This window comes from Sminthopsis crassicaudata, chromosome 1 (assembly GCF_048593235.1).
Source record: "Sminthopsis crassicaudata isolate SCR6 chromosome 1, ASM4859323v1, whole genome shotgun sequence".
In the NCBI taxonomy this organism is placed as follows: domain Eukaryota; kingdom Metazoa; phylum Chordata; class Mammalia; order Dasyuromorphia; family Dasyuridae; genus Sminthopsis; species Sminthopsis crassicaudata.
In genome coordinates, this window is record NC_133617.1 from 756,387,456 (window position 1) to 756,400,497 (window position 13,042).

A 13,042-nucleotide genomic window follows, 5' to 3' on the forward strand; every position below is an offset into this window, starting at 1 on the left:
ATCTATTTCTTAAAATTGTGCTTGTTCTAGTGATATGCAAGGGCATTTGATGCTAATTTTTTTCTAAAAGAAATGAGCAATAGCTGTCTCCAAAAAAAAAAAGTAATTGGTCAGAACAAAATCACTTCTCCCTCAGATAAACAAAAGCACAATGTTAATATTCTGAATGTGACCTCAAATCATGTAACAGAAAAAAAAATGAAATGGAAAACGCTCATAAGTGAAATTGATTATTCATATTGGTAGGATATTATGAAATAATTTGAGTATTTAATACATATGCATCCAATGATATGTCTATGAAGAAAGGATTGAAAGTGCTGATAATGAATTGGAAAGGGAAAAATGGAGAGCAGAGTTAATTTGTCAAATATTATAGGCAGAGCATGCCCATTCAAAGGTGTGAATTCTATTCTCACCTGTTGGGATTTGGTTAAGTAACTCAGCCAATCTGAGCTGATGATCTGAGTTTTACTTGTAAACTAAATGAAGACTTTCTATATTGTCACAGATTTGTTATGTGATTTCAATGTTATTGTGGGTAAAACTCATTAGAAATTCAGTCATCCTTAAGATGAAAATAATGAGATTTTAAAATGATTGATTCTGCCCATTTTAGATTTTTGCTCTTTGCCTAGGAAAATAGCAATAACTGAGTTTCTGTTCTGCTGATGGAGAGAAGGGGATATAAATATATATATGTGCCTATATCATGTCTGTATTTGTTGTATTCTTTGTTGTGGTTGTTTTTCAGAAGGTGCAATGGGACTTGAAATGAAGGAAACTACTGCACACCTAAGCCTTTCTGTGGTAGAAAGTCAGAAGCAAAGCTTCATGAGTAATGGTCCTTGTGACTTACCTTGGAGAGAAATCTGTGTGACACATGAGATCATTGACTCTGGAGAAAAGCAAGGTGGAAGAGCTTTTAGAGAAAGGAGAGCTCTTACTAGACATCAGAGAATCCACATTGAAGAGAAAACATATGCATATTACCAAGATGGAAAGGCTTTTAGGCCAATGGAAAATGTTACTGCCCATCAGAGAATCCATACTGGACAGGAACCTTATGCATCTTACCAATGTGGAAAGGGTTTTACAGACCAGAGATCACTTAATCTACATCAGGCATTCCACACTGGAGAGAAACCACATGAATGTAATCAGTGTGGAAAGGTATTTAGGTGTCAGAAAAATCTTACTGGACATCAGAGAATCCACACTGGTGAGAAACCTTATAAATGTAAGCAGTGTGGAAAGGTGTTTATTCGTAAAAGAAATCTTATCTTACATCAGAGAAACCATACTGGAAAGAAACCATATGAATGTAACCAGTGTGGAAAGGCCTTTAGGCAAATGCCATGTCTTACTGCACATCAGAGAATCCACACTGGAGAGAAACCTTATGAATGTAACCACTGTGGAAAGACCTTTAGATATAGGAACTACCTTACTGTACATCGTAGAATCCACACTGGTGAAAAACCTTATGAATGTAACCAATGTGGAAAGGCCTTTAGACAAGTAGGAGCTCTTACTGTACATCAGGCAATCCACACTGGAGAAAAACCTTATGAATGTAACCAATGTGGAAAGACCTTTAGGCAAGTAGGAACTCTTACTGCACATCAAGCAATGCACACTGGAGAGAAACCTTATGAATGTAAGCAGTGTGGAAAGGGTTTTGGTCATAAAGGGAATCTTATCAGACATCAGAAAATCCACACTGGAGAGAAACCTTATGAATGTAAGCAGTGTGGAAAGTCTTTTAGTCGTAAAGGAAATCTTATCAGACATCAGAGAAACCATACTGGAGAGAAACCTTATGAATGTAACCAATATGGAAAAGCTTTTAGGCAAGTAGGCTCTCTTACTAAACATCAGGCAATCCACACTGGAGAGAAACTTTATGAAAGTAACCAATGTGTAAAGGCCTTTAGGTATAAGAAAAATCTTACTGGACATCAGAGAATCCACACTGGTGAGAAACCTTATGAATGTAAACAGTGTGGAAAGGCCTTTAGATATAAAAAAAGTCTTACTACACATCAAAGAATCCACACTGGAGAGAAACCTTATGAATGTAAACAGTGTGGAAAGGCCTTTAGATATAAAAAAAGTCTTACTACACATCAAAGAATCCACACTGGAGAGAATTTTTAGGATTGTAAGCAGTGTTAGAAATAATTCAGAATTTTAGCAAAGTTGCAGGATACAAAATAAATCCACATAAATCCTCAGCATTTTTATACATTACCAACACAATCCAACAGCAAGAGATACAAAGAGAAATTCCATTCAAAATAATGGTCGATAGTATAAAATATTTGGGAATATATCTACCAAAGGAGAGTCAGGAATTATATGAGAAAAATTACAAAACACTTGCCACAAAAATAAAGTCAGATTTAAATAATTGGAAAGACATTCAGTGCTCTTGGATAGGCCGAGCGAATATAATTAAGATGACAATACTCCCTAAACTAATCTATTTATTTTGTGCTATACCAATCAGACTTCCAAGAAACTATTTTAATAACCTAGAAAAAATAACAACAGAATTCATATGGAACAACAAAAGGTTGAGAATTTCAAGGGAAGTAATGAAAAAAAAAATTAAGTGAAGGTGGTCTAGCTGTACCTGATCTAGAACTGTATTATAAAGTAGCAGTCACGAAAACCATTTGGTATTGGCTAAGAAATAGACTAGTTGATCAGTGGTATAGGTTAGGTTCACAGGGCAAGATAGTGAATAAAAATAGCAATCTAGTGTTTGACAAACCCAAAGATCCCAAATTTTGGAATAAGAATTCATTATTTGACAAAAACTGCTGGGAAAACTGGAAATTAGTATGGCAGAATCTAGGCATGGACCCACATTTAACACCACATACTAAGATTAGATCAAAATGCGTCCAAGATTTAGGCCTAAAGAATGAAATCATAAATAAATTGGAGGAACATGGGATGGTTTACCTCTCAGACTTGTGGAGGAGGAAGGAGTTTGTGTCCAAGGGAGAACTAGAGACCATTATTGATCACAAAATAGAAAATTTTGATTACACCAAATTAAAAAGTTTCTGCACAAACAAAACTAATGCAAACAAGATTAGAAGGGAAGTAACAAATTGGGAAAATATTTTTACGGTTAACGGTTCTGATAAAGGCCTCATCTCCAAAATATACAGAGAATTGACTTTAATTTATAAGAAATCAAGCCATTCTTCAATTGATAAAAGGTCAAAGGATATGAACAGACAATTTTCAGATGATGAAATTAAAACTATTTCCACTCATATGAAAGAGTGTTCCAAATCACTATTGATCAGAGAAATGCAAATTAAGACAACTCTGAGATACCACTACACACCTGTCAGATTGGCTAAGATGACAGGAACAAATAATGATGAATGTTGGAGGGGATGTGGGAAAACTGGGACACTGATGCATTGTTGGTGGAGTTGTGAAAGAATCCAACCATTCTGGAGAGCAATCTGGAATTATGCCCAAAAAGTTATCAAAATGTGCATACTCTTTGACCCAGCCATACTATTACTGGGCTTATATCCCAAGGAAATACTAAAGAAGGGAAATGGACCTTTATGTGCCAAAATGTTTGTGGCAGCCCTTTTCAGAGTGGCTAGAAGCTGGAAGATGAATGGATGTCCATCAATTGGAGAATGGTTGGGTAAATTATGGTATATGAATGTTATGGAATATTATTGTTCCGTAAGAAATGACCAACAGGAGAAGTACAGAGAGGCTTGGAGAGACTTACATCAACTGATGCTGAGTGAAATAAGCAGAACCAGGAGATCATTATACACTTCAACAATGATAGTGTACGAGGATGTATTCTGATGGAAGTGGATATCTTCAACATAGAGAAGAGCTAATCCAATTCCAACTGATCAATGATGGACAGAATCAGCTACATCCAGAAAAGGAACACTGGGAAATGAGTGTAAACTGCTATTTTTACCTTCTGAATCCAATTCTTCCTGTGCAACAAGAAATTCGGTTCTACACACATAATTTGTATCTAGAATATATTGTAATATATTTAACATGAAAAAAAAAAAAAGGTAAGCAGTGTGGAGAGACTTTTAGGTATAGACAAGTCTTACTGCCCATCAGAAAGTTCACACAGTAGAAAATCCTTATGAATATATTCAATAGGGAAAGGAATTTATAAAAATCTTATTGGCTAGAGCTAAATCCGAAGAAGGGTCAACATATTAAACTAAGTAAGAAAATGAATCAGGTATATTGGGAGATGTGGTGATATTGATGCCTTCTATATTTAGCCTTCTCTAGCCATAACCCTAAGGATATATAGAGAAAGGAAACATAAAAGACGACTAGAGATAGCAGATAGGTTCTTATGCATATTTGATCCTTCTTTTCCACCTGCTCACTTATTTGAAGAGCAATGTGACTGAATGTAAAAATGGCTAGATTTGGATTCTAAAGACATGGTTTGAAATTTGGATTCTGTACCTCTGTATTTTTAGCAAAGTAATCTCACTTAATGGGACTTGGGGCATTTAAGTAAGAATTAGGGTGTCTTCTGATTTTAAATTCTGTGGGGGAATCTAAGAATTCAAAGAACAGCTTGAAGATGAAGTCTATTCCTTCTGCCAATTCTTTCTGGGTTATCAGCTTCAGATTAGAGATAATAACTCACTTTACTTCACTAAGCCTTCTGCATATGACTGGAGTTTGGAGAGGAAGAAAGATATGAGGAATTCTGAACCTAGATCATTGAGTCATTCCTAAATGAACAATTCTGCAATTCCTGGAATAGATTTGTTGCCATTTTCATTCAAACAAAGAATTGTGTTTAATTAAGGTGCTTTTAAGAATTAAACATTTCACTTATGAGATGAAAGCTTATATCAATCAAATTTCCTATGTTGATCCAAAAGTTGGAAATAGATTTAGATGCCCAAAGAATTAGAGGAACAATAATTAAGTGTGTGTAAGTGTGAATTGGTTCAGCTGTTGTAAAAAACCATTTAACATTAGGATTTGTTAAAAGGTGATCAAATGCCCATCTTTTCTGACATGAGAGACCCCCACTGCAAGGGATTAACTCAGGTTCAAGCTACACTAAGATTAAAGTGTTTTAGTTTGCTTCAATTTGCTTTATTTTTTTTTCCCTTTCCTTAAAGAGATCCCAAAATGACAATTACAAGGAATAGCATAGCTAAATTTCAGAATTATCAGGGCAAGGAAAAAATATTGCAAGCAGCTAGAAAGAACCAATTTGGATGTTAAGGAGCCACAATCAGGATTACCCAGGACCCAGCAGCTTTCACCTTAAAGGATTGAAGGGCCTGGAATCTGATGTTCTAAAAAGCAAAGGAACTTGGAATGTAGCCATGAATCAACTATCCGGCTAAAGTGAGCACTATATTTCAGGGAAGAAAATGGACATTCAATAATATAGGTGAATTTCATTTATTTCTGATAAAAAAGCTAGAGTTGAATTTGATTTTATCGTGATCATATAGAAAAAGACTAGAGATGGAAAGGGGATTGCACTGGGAAAACAGATCAATGGAGATAAAATTAGGGAAATTACATTTCATAAAGAGGCAAAGAAGACTTATTATAATTTAGGGAAAAAAGGAAGAATGAACATTGTGTGATTCTTATTTTCATCAGATTCGGCTCAAAGAGGGTATTAGACATATTTGGTTTCACAGAAAACTCACTTTATAAGGAAGTGGGAGAGAAAGGGGAAAAGGCAAGGGGGAAGCTAAGAGAGGGGAAAACAGAAGTAGTAGGGGAAAGATGTAAATTTGGAGGGCTATTTGAAAGAGGTGATGGTCAGAAGCAAAATACTGGGGAGGAAGGAAATAGCCAAAATGGAATCAAATTGATGGGGGTTGAAATGGGGTTCCCCCTTTCCTTTCCCTCATTAAAATGATTACCATTTATATGAAGATTATGGGATATTATTGCTCTGTAAGAAATGACCAGCAGGATGAATTCAGAAAGGTTTGGAGAGACTTACATGAATTGATGCTGAGTGAAATGAGCAGAATCAGAAGATCACTATACACTTCAACAACAATACTGTATGAAGACGTATTCTGATGGAAGTGGATATCTTCAACATGGAGAAGATTCAACTCACTTCCAGTTGATCAATGATGGACAGAAACAACTACACTTGGAGAAGGAACACTGGGAAGTGAATGTAAACTGTTAGCACTACTGTCTATCTACCCAGGTTACTTATACCTTCAGAATCCAATACTTAACGTGCAACAAGAAAATTGGATTTACACACATATATTGTATCTACGTTATACTGTGACACATGTAAAATGTATGGGATTGCCTGTCATGTAGGGGAGGAAGTAGAGGGAAGGAGGGGAAAATTGGAAAAATGAATACAAGGGATAATGTTATTTAAAAAAAAAATTACTCATGCATATATACTGTCAAAAAATTTATAATTGTAAAAATTGATTTAAAAAAATGACTACCATTTCTACAGCGTTTACTGTATGCTGTGCACTGTGCTCTCTCATTTTATCCTCATGAGAACCCTAGAATTAAGTGTAATTGTTATGCTCATTTTATAGTATAAGAAACTGAGGCAAACAGGAATCCTGAAAATTGACTAGCCTATTTATGAGGTGGGATTAAAGCTCAGATCTTCATGATTAAAGCTTTATCCACTGTACTACTAACTGTATTCTAATTGATTTATTATTATTATTTTTTTTATGGGGCAATTGTAGTTAAATGACTTGCCTAGGTTCACAAAGATGGGAAGTGTTAAATGTCTGAGGCTGGATTTGAACTCCTGTCCTCCTGACTGCATTCTGATTCTGAAATAAATGAGGAAAATGCTCACACATGTATGAGGTCAAAAATCCGAGGAGAAGTGGCCAAGGTCCCATTTATTTAGTCCCTGCAGGGAGAGGCCCAACACACCCAGGAGACGTCTTCCACTTGACTGACCAGCAGGAAGTAGGACACCCTGTTAAATGGGAAAAGATCCAAGCTTTTCACTGGAGAGCATCTGCTTCCTGAGGGTCATGTCCATTCCTGTAACTTCACTAACTCAATGTGATTTCCTGCATGAAGAGTTTCAAGGCCTGGGAATAGGAATCAAACTGAGAAAATTTCATCTAATCAGTCCCATTCACAACCTTTGAAAGGATAGAATTTCTTCAGATTTAATATTGTTTTTTTCTACCACTGGTAAAGTCATTATACTCTCACTGAAACCCTACTGAATGACCAGCACATGTAGCCAACCAATTCCTTTGAGAAAATGCCAGACAGAAGAAATGTAACATAAACAGAGGGTAAGTTCAAATTAGCAAATAACCATACACATTTCAATGAATGTCTCTTTTTCTAACAAGGTTGTGGTCTCCAATTATGATTTCATGGTCTCAACTGTCCCTGCCTCCTGGCCCTGGGTTTCAGGTAGCCTGCCAGCTCTGCTGCAAGAATGAAAGCTCAGGAAACATCTTGCTCAGGTGATCAGAGATTTGATGAGATGGGGTTGCTAGGGAACCCAGGAGTCAGAGAATTATTCTGGCCCAGTGAGTTACAGTCCCTGAGGGTCTTTGCATGTCTGTAGCCATTTCTCCATGAAAGTCCAACCTTCCTGGAATGTTGGAAACATTTTCATGTCAAGTTGAGAAACCAGAGGAATGTGTTGCACTTAGAACTGGTCAAAGTTTGATGTAATCACTGCACAATCCCCAAAACAGTGTATTCCTGATCATGACATTGAAATTACTTCCTAAGGAGAGCTCTTAAGTGGAAATGTGCACATACATATTTTCTGATAGGACAACTATCTTTATAATCAAATCAGACAATGTTTTGCCACTTAAAAGGCCACTAACCAATTTGTGGATCAAATCCCTTGGATCACTGTCTCAATCCTTCAAGGGGATTGTGAACTTCTAAAAAGAGAAAGTTTTGCAATAGTGGAACATGCCCTATCCTTCCATGCTACAGGATGATGAACTTCATTTTCTGTATGGGACACATTTTAAAATGTGGATAATTTCAGCAATTTTTAAAAATTTCCTTGTTCCAAGGATATGCAGGGGGCCTATAATGATAATTTTTTCTAAAAGAAATAAGTTGTAACTATCTCCAAAAAAGAAACTAAGGGGCCATGTTACTTCACATCAGAGAATCCACACTAGAGAGAAACCTTGTAAATGTAAGCAGTCTAGAGAGACTTTTCGGTATAAGCCAAATCTTACTGTCCATCAGAAAATTCACATGAGAGAGAAACCTTATAAATGTAACCAACATAGAAAGGCCTTTAGATATAAGGCTTCTCTTAGTGCACACCAGACAATACAAAAGGCTTTTAGGCAAAGGGGAGTAAGAAAGAAAGAATAAAAGAGAGTGAGAAAGAGAATATGGAGAGTATAAGATAGACAGATAGACTGATGGGGAAAGGCAGAAAATGAAAGTGAGAAAGAAAGAGAGTGCCATTTTCAGGTGCAAATGGGAAGTAGGCCAGGCAGATCTGCAAATCTCTTTCCCTCGCATATTTAATAGGAGAACTTTTTGCTCTCTAAAGTCCCTTTTTTATATAACCCCATGAGCCTGCAAATATGAAAAGCAGACCTGGAGTCTCTATAGATCCTCCTCATTCCTTTCCCCAATTCTGAAACTCTGGGAGGGCAACCATGCTCGGAAGCTGGTGGGGAGGTTGGCCTGGGCTGAGCCTAGAGGCTTCCCCAATCAGAGGGAATGTGGCTGCTAATTCCAAGGAGGGTCACCCAAGCTGCTTTGAAAAGTGGTCTGAGATTGGCCCCACCTTTCATAAGGCAGGAGCAAGAGACTAGATGAGCTTTCAGGGTCTTAAAAAACTGATGTGTTGGACCTTTAAACAATAAACTTCATAGCCCTGTGGAGGGGGACGGGGCTGAAAGTTAAGGGTGTGTGTGGCTGCAGAGAAGCCTCTGGGGTGGGGCTGCAGATCAAGATATTGTCAAACCCATACTGGCCATGTGCATTGGGGGGGGGGGGGTAACCTTCCTCTGGTGTCTCAGGGAAGAGGGTGGCAAAGGTTCCCTAGGAACTTTGTTGAAAAATTGCCATTGTTTCCTAGTCTGGGTGTCCCCAGTCAAAGAAAACTTGCTAGGCATGGAGCTCATGACAACCCAGACAAGTCTTCTCCGGTGGCTTGGGGTGACCCCTTATAGGATTGTGGGGGGAAAAAATGGGAGTCTTATATTGACAAGGATGGAGTGAAGCTAGGGAAGGCCAGACTCTCTCTGGATCAGGCCACCAAATGTTGAGGTTCGGAATAGGGTAACCCAAAAGTCTGTGTGTGGTCTCAGACCCGTTACTGGGGCAACCTGCTAGTGGCTTCTGGGTGAGACAGGAGCTAGTGGCTGCTGAGGATCTAATTCTGACCAACAGATCCTTTCATTTGAGTGGATAACACCACAAGGAGACTGAGAGGCAGTTGCATTCTCTGTCCTAGTGGCTCTTCCCTCTTGCCTCCCCTTTATTTCATTCCCAATTCACAAGCAACTTCTGCCTCAATAAAGGCAGATTTGCAATTCCTTCAGGTGGGTATGATTCACAGCTGTCGGGGCTTTGGGAGAACCAACTTATAGTAGTCTCCTTTAATTATTAAGGGCTTTCTGGTTTTCAAACTTAGGCGTGGTGCTTAACTCAGACCACTGGTGCAGGGAATGTGCAGGCTGGAACCCATCTCCTTGTCAAGAGGCAAAGCTTTATTGTAAGTAACTTCCTTACCAAGGGGGCTTGGAATTCGAAGGGAATTCAGCAGAGAAACAAGCAAGAGTTAGGGTTATCCAGCTTTCAATCCAAGATATGCTAATTCTCTGGCTCATAGATAGGAAGGAGTGGTTCTTGATTGATTAGATTATTACTGAGGAGATTATCAGACCGGGGAGATTTGAGGAGTGGTCCTATTCACTATTGTCTCAGGAGTTTGATCTGTGGGAGTTTCCAGAGGTCAGAAGCTATCTGACTAAGGAGGGGTCAGAATCTGACAGGTTGGGCTTAGGAGTTTTCTGAGGCAGAGAATCTAAAATCACTGACTTATTGCCTCAACAGAAGCCCTTCTAGAATCAGGGGGCCACAAAATCATATATCAATACCAGATCTGAAACTTGTGTGACCACAAGATGTGGATAAATTATAGAGCATCCACAGGAAGGAAGCCAGCATGGTGAAGGACCTTAAATCTGTGCCAGGAGGATCATTTGGAAGAACTAAGGAGCTTTAGTTAGGAGACCTGTTAGAATCTAAATTCATGGCAGTCAGAACCAGGATTGCCCTCTTCAAGCATGTGAAATCTTACCCAGTCTTCTTAGACTTTTCCTGTCTGACCCAGGATGACCAGAATAAGAAGCAATGGGGGCAAGAGGGTGGCAAGACAGATTCACTTTTCAGGTTACAAAAATAATAAATAAATTTTCTAAAATTTTAGCTTTCTAGATATGAAGTTGTCTGATTCAAGAGGTAGAAGGGTCTCTCTTTGGGTTTCACCTTTTATGACACAACCTTTGAATTCCCTTCCAATCTGAGAATCAGTGACTCCAATTCTCCAAGAGTTCTTGTAGAATTTCTTCTAGTTTCTGGTCTCATGATTATTGACTAATTTTATTGCTGCCTTTGCCATTGCTTAATGATAGTGAAAATTCTTTTTCTTTTTTTTAAACACAGACCTTCTGATTCTGCTTTATTTCAAGAAATACTGTAATTGAATAGTCACTGATTCTTAGAATTTTGAGTCACTTGTTGAATAGTTTTTCAGTTGTATCTGACTTTTTGTGACTCCATTTGGAGTTTCTCGGCAAAGACACTGGAGTGTTTTGCTATTTCCATCTCCAGCTCATTTTATTTTTTTTCATAATTTCATATTTTAATTAATTTTATAATTATACAATTATAAATTTTTTGACAGTACATATGCATGAGTAATTTTTTTTTTTTATAACATTATCCCTTGTATTCATTTTTCCAAATTTTCCCCTCCCTCCTTCTACTCCCTCCCCTAGATGAAAGGCAATCCCATACGATAGTGAAAATTCTAGACGCCTGTTCTTCTGGGATTTTGCTTGTTGCCTGAATAAAATTACCTGCTCGGGACATTGGAGTGGATCTAAGGGTTACACTTAAAAATGTACTTGCACTTGAAAATAAATAAAGAATGAGGCATTTCAAGAGAAGAGTGAATTAGGATGAAGTCTTTAAAAAGTTGAATTGTTAAGTTATTTGATAAATGGCCTCAAACCAATCATTAAGGGAAAGAGATTGACAATAGCAAGGATTATTGGTTATTCAAGCATTAATGTTCTTAAACACACATATTAGTGATATTTCCCCATCATAATCCATTCCTAATGCCACTTGACTGGAATAACATGGCAGCATTATTGAGGGATTTTCCTCAAAATGTACCCAATTGAGTGTGGAAGAATGTTTAAACATTGGAATGACACTTTCTCACAGTTCATAATTTCATAATTGGAATGGAATAGCAGGTGGGAATATTTGGAATAGAGTAACCATTATAGGAGGGCAGTTCCCAAACGTATCCAAATAAAAGTAGGTAAGAAGTTTTAAACATTTGAATACACTCTTACAGTTTAAATCCTAGTTTCATAGTATCGAGATCCCAAAAGGAAACTTCTAAGAATACAATTGTATCGCCATCTAGAAACCGTTTTTTAAAATCCTTTTTTTCTCATGCAATGAATTCCCAAACATTCCAATAGCAGCAAAATCGAAGTCGGGACATCCCAAACAACATTGCAGATTTAAAGCGTGAAACACACTCCCTAAACAGGACCAGTCCTGTTCTGTGCGTGTCTGAATTATCTTATATACAAAATTCGCTTCCTCCATCCCTCAATTTGTTACACTAGAATGATCACATTCAAAATAGAACAGAGTCATTCTTATCCAAATGCCTTTAATTTTTATTCTTGCAGTTTCTCATCATATTGCTTTAATGATGAAGTTTCAGGATATTTTGCCTTAAGGTCTGGTCCCCCAGTAAAGGTTTAAAACAGTCCAATCCGATCCGGATTAACAGTGACAAACTGCGCGGAGCATCCCCAGCTTCCCCAGAGCCCCTGGCTGTGGCCTGCACAAGCAATGGGGTCCCTCACTTTGGCTCGCTCTGGGGAGGCAGGTTTAGCAGGGCGGTCTCTCTGCTGTGGAGGATGGGGGCTGAGTCTGAGAGGGAAGGAGCCGGGGGAGGCCGTGGGGAGGAGGCGCTCTCCCAGATGACCAGCCTGGAGGGAGGGAAGAGGGGTCTGGGCTTGACCTAGAAGGAATTTGAGCAGAGTTTGGAGGAGTTTAGGACAGAAGAGCGGATTTTTGAGTCATGGATGGCAGGGCTTAGGTAGGAGAAGGTACCAGACTCCTAAAGTCCTGGCCCTCAGGTGGGTGGGGGTGTGCTCAGCCGCCTGGGAATGGACCGGGTGGGGCTCTTGGGACTAGGAAGATCAGAGCAGAGTGAATGGGTGGGAAGCAGAAGATGCTTGATCTGACATCTCCGCCTTCCACTGCAGCTGTGACCTCTTTGTCTCCCAAGAGTCAGACCCGAGCTTGGAGTCCCAGGTAGGTGTGGGCAGAGTTCCCCCTCCAATCCGCACCCCCTCCCCCACCACACATACCTATATCCTGGTTTCAGCTGACTCCTCTGGCCATCGGGCCTCCTCCTGACCACGTGGTGAGTGTCCTCCGACTCTACCAAGGCCTACCTCTCTACCAGGCCTGCCTGCTGCAGGAGCTCCCGCCCCAACCCTTTTCCAGACTCCACTCCCTTCCCAGATGTGAGTGACACTTGACCAGATTTCAGACTTAGTCCACAGAAATCTGGAGTCCGGATTTCATCCTTCCGATCAGGGCCCAGGCCTCCCATCTCCCCGTCTCCACCTCATTTTTCACATTCCCCGTCCTGGCTTTCCAACCTTTTATATTAAATCAAGTGTTGAATTCAAGTGTCCTCCCTTCAGACCCAGCCCCCTTTAAGCATTCAAGAGTCCAGCCTTCC

At 39.0% G+C, this 13,042-nt stretch overlaps 1 protein-coding gene across 1 annotated transcript; it reads left to right on the forward strand.

Moving 5' to 3' along the window:
* The first annotated feature begins 888 nt into the window (after positions 1-888).
* Positions 889-12,829, forward strand: LOC141551531 (uncharacterized). Its single transcript, XM_074283272.1, has 5 exons — positions 889-1,881; positions 1,966-2,097; positions 7,453-7,505; positions 12,558-12,606; positions 12,680-12,829. The coding sequence occupies exons 1-5, from the start codon at positions 1,018-1,020 to the stop codon at positions 12,827-12,829; spliced, it is 1,248 nt and encodes a 415-aa protein (XP_074139373.1). The 5' UTR covers positions 889-1,017.
* Positions 12,830-13,042: the final 213 nt, after the last annotated feature.

What these genes read in the sequence shown, in the direction of transcription:
- LOC141551531 (XM_074283272.1), top strand. Translation starts at nt 1,018, where the DNA reads ATGGAAAATGTTACTGCCCATCAGAGAATCCATACTGGACAGGAACCT. An exon ending in AATGTAAACAGTGTGGAAAG is followed by an intron (nt 2,098 to 7,452) that starts GCCTTTAGATAT and finishes CCTGGGTTTCAG; the next exon opens with GTAGCCTGCCAGCTCTGCTG. An exon ending in TCAGGAAACATCTTGCTCAG is followed by an intron (nt 7,506 to 12,557) that starts GTGATCAGAGAT and finishes CTTCCACTGCAG; the next exon opens with CTGTGACCTCTTTGTCTCCC.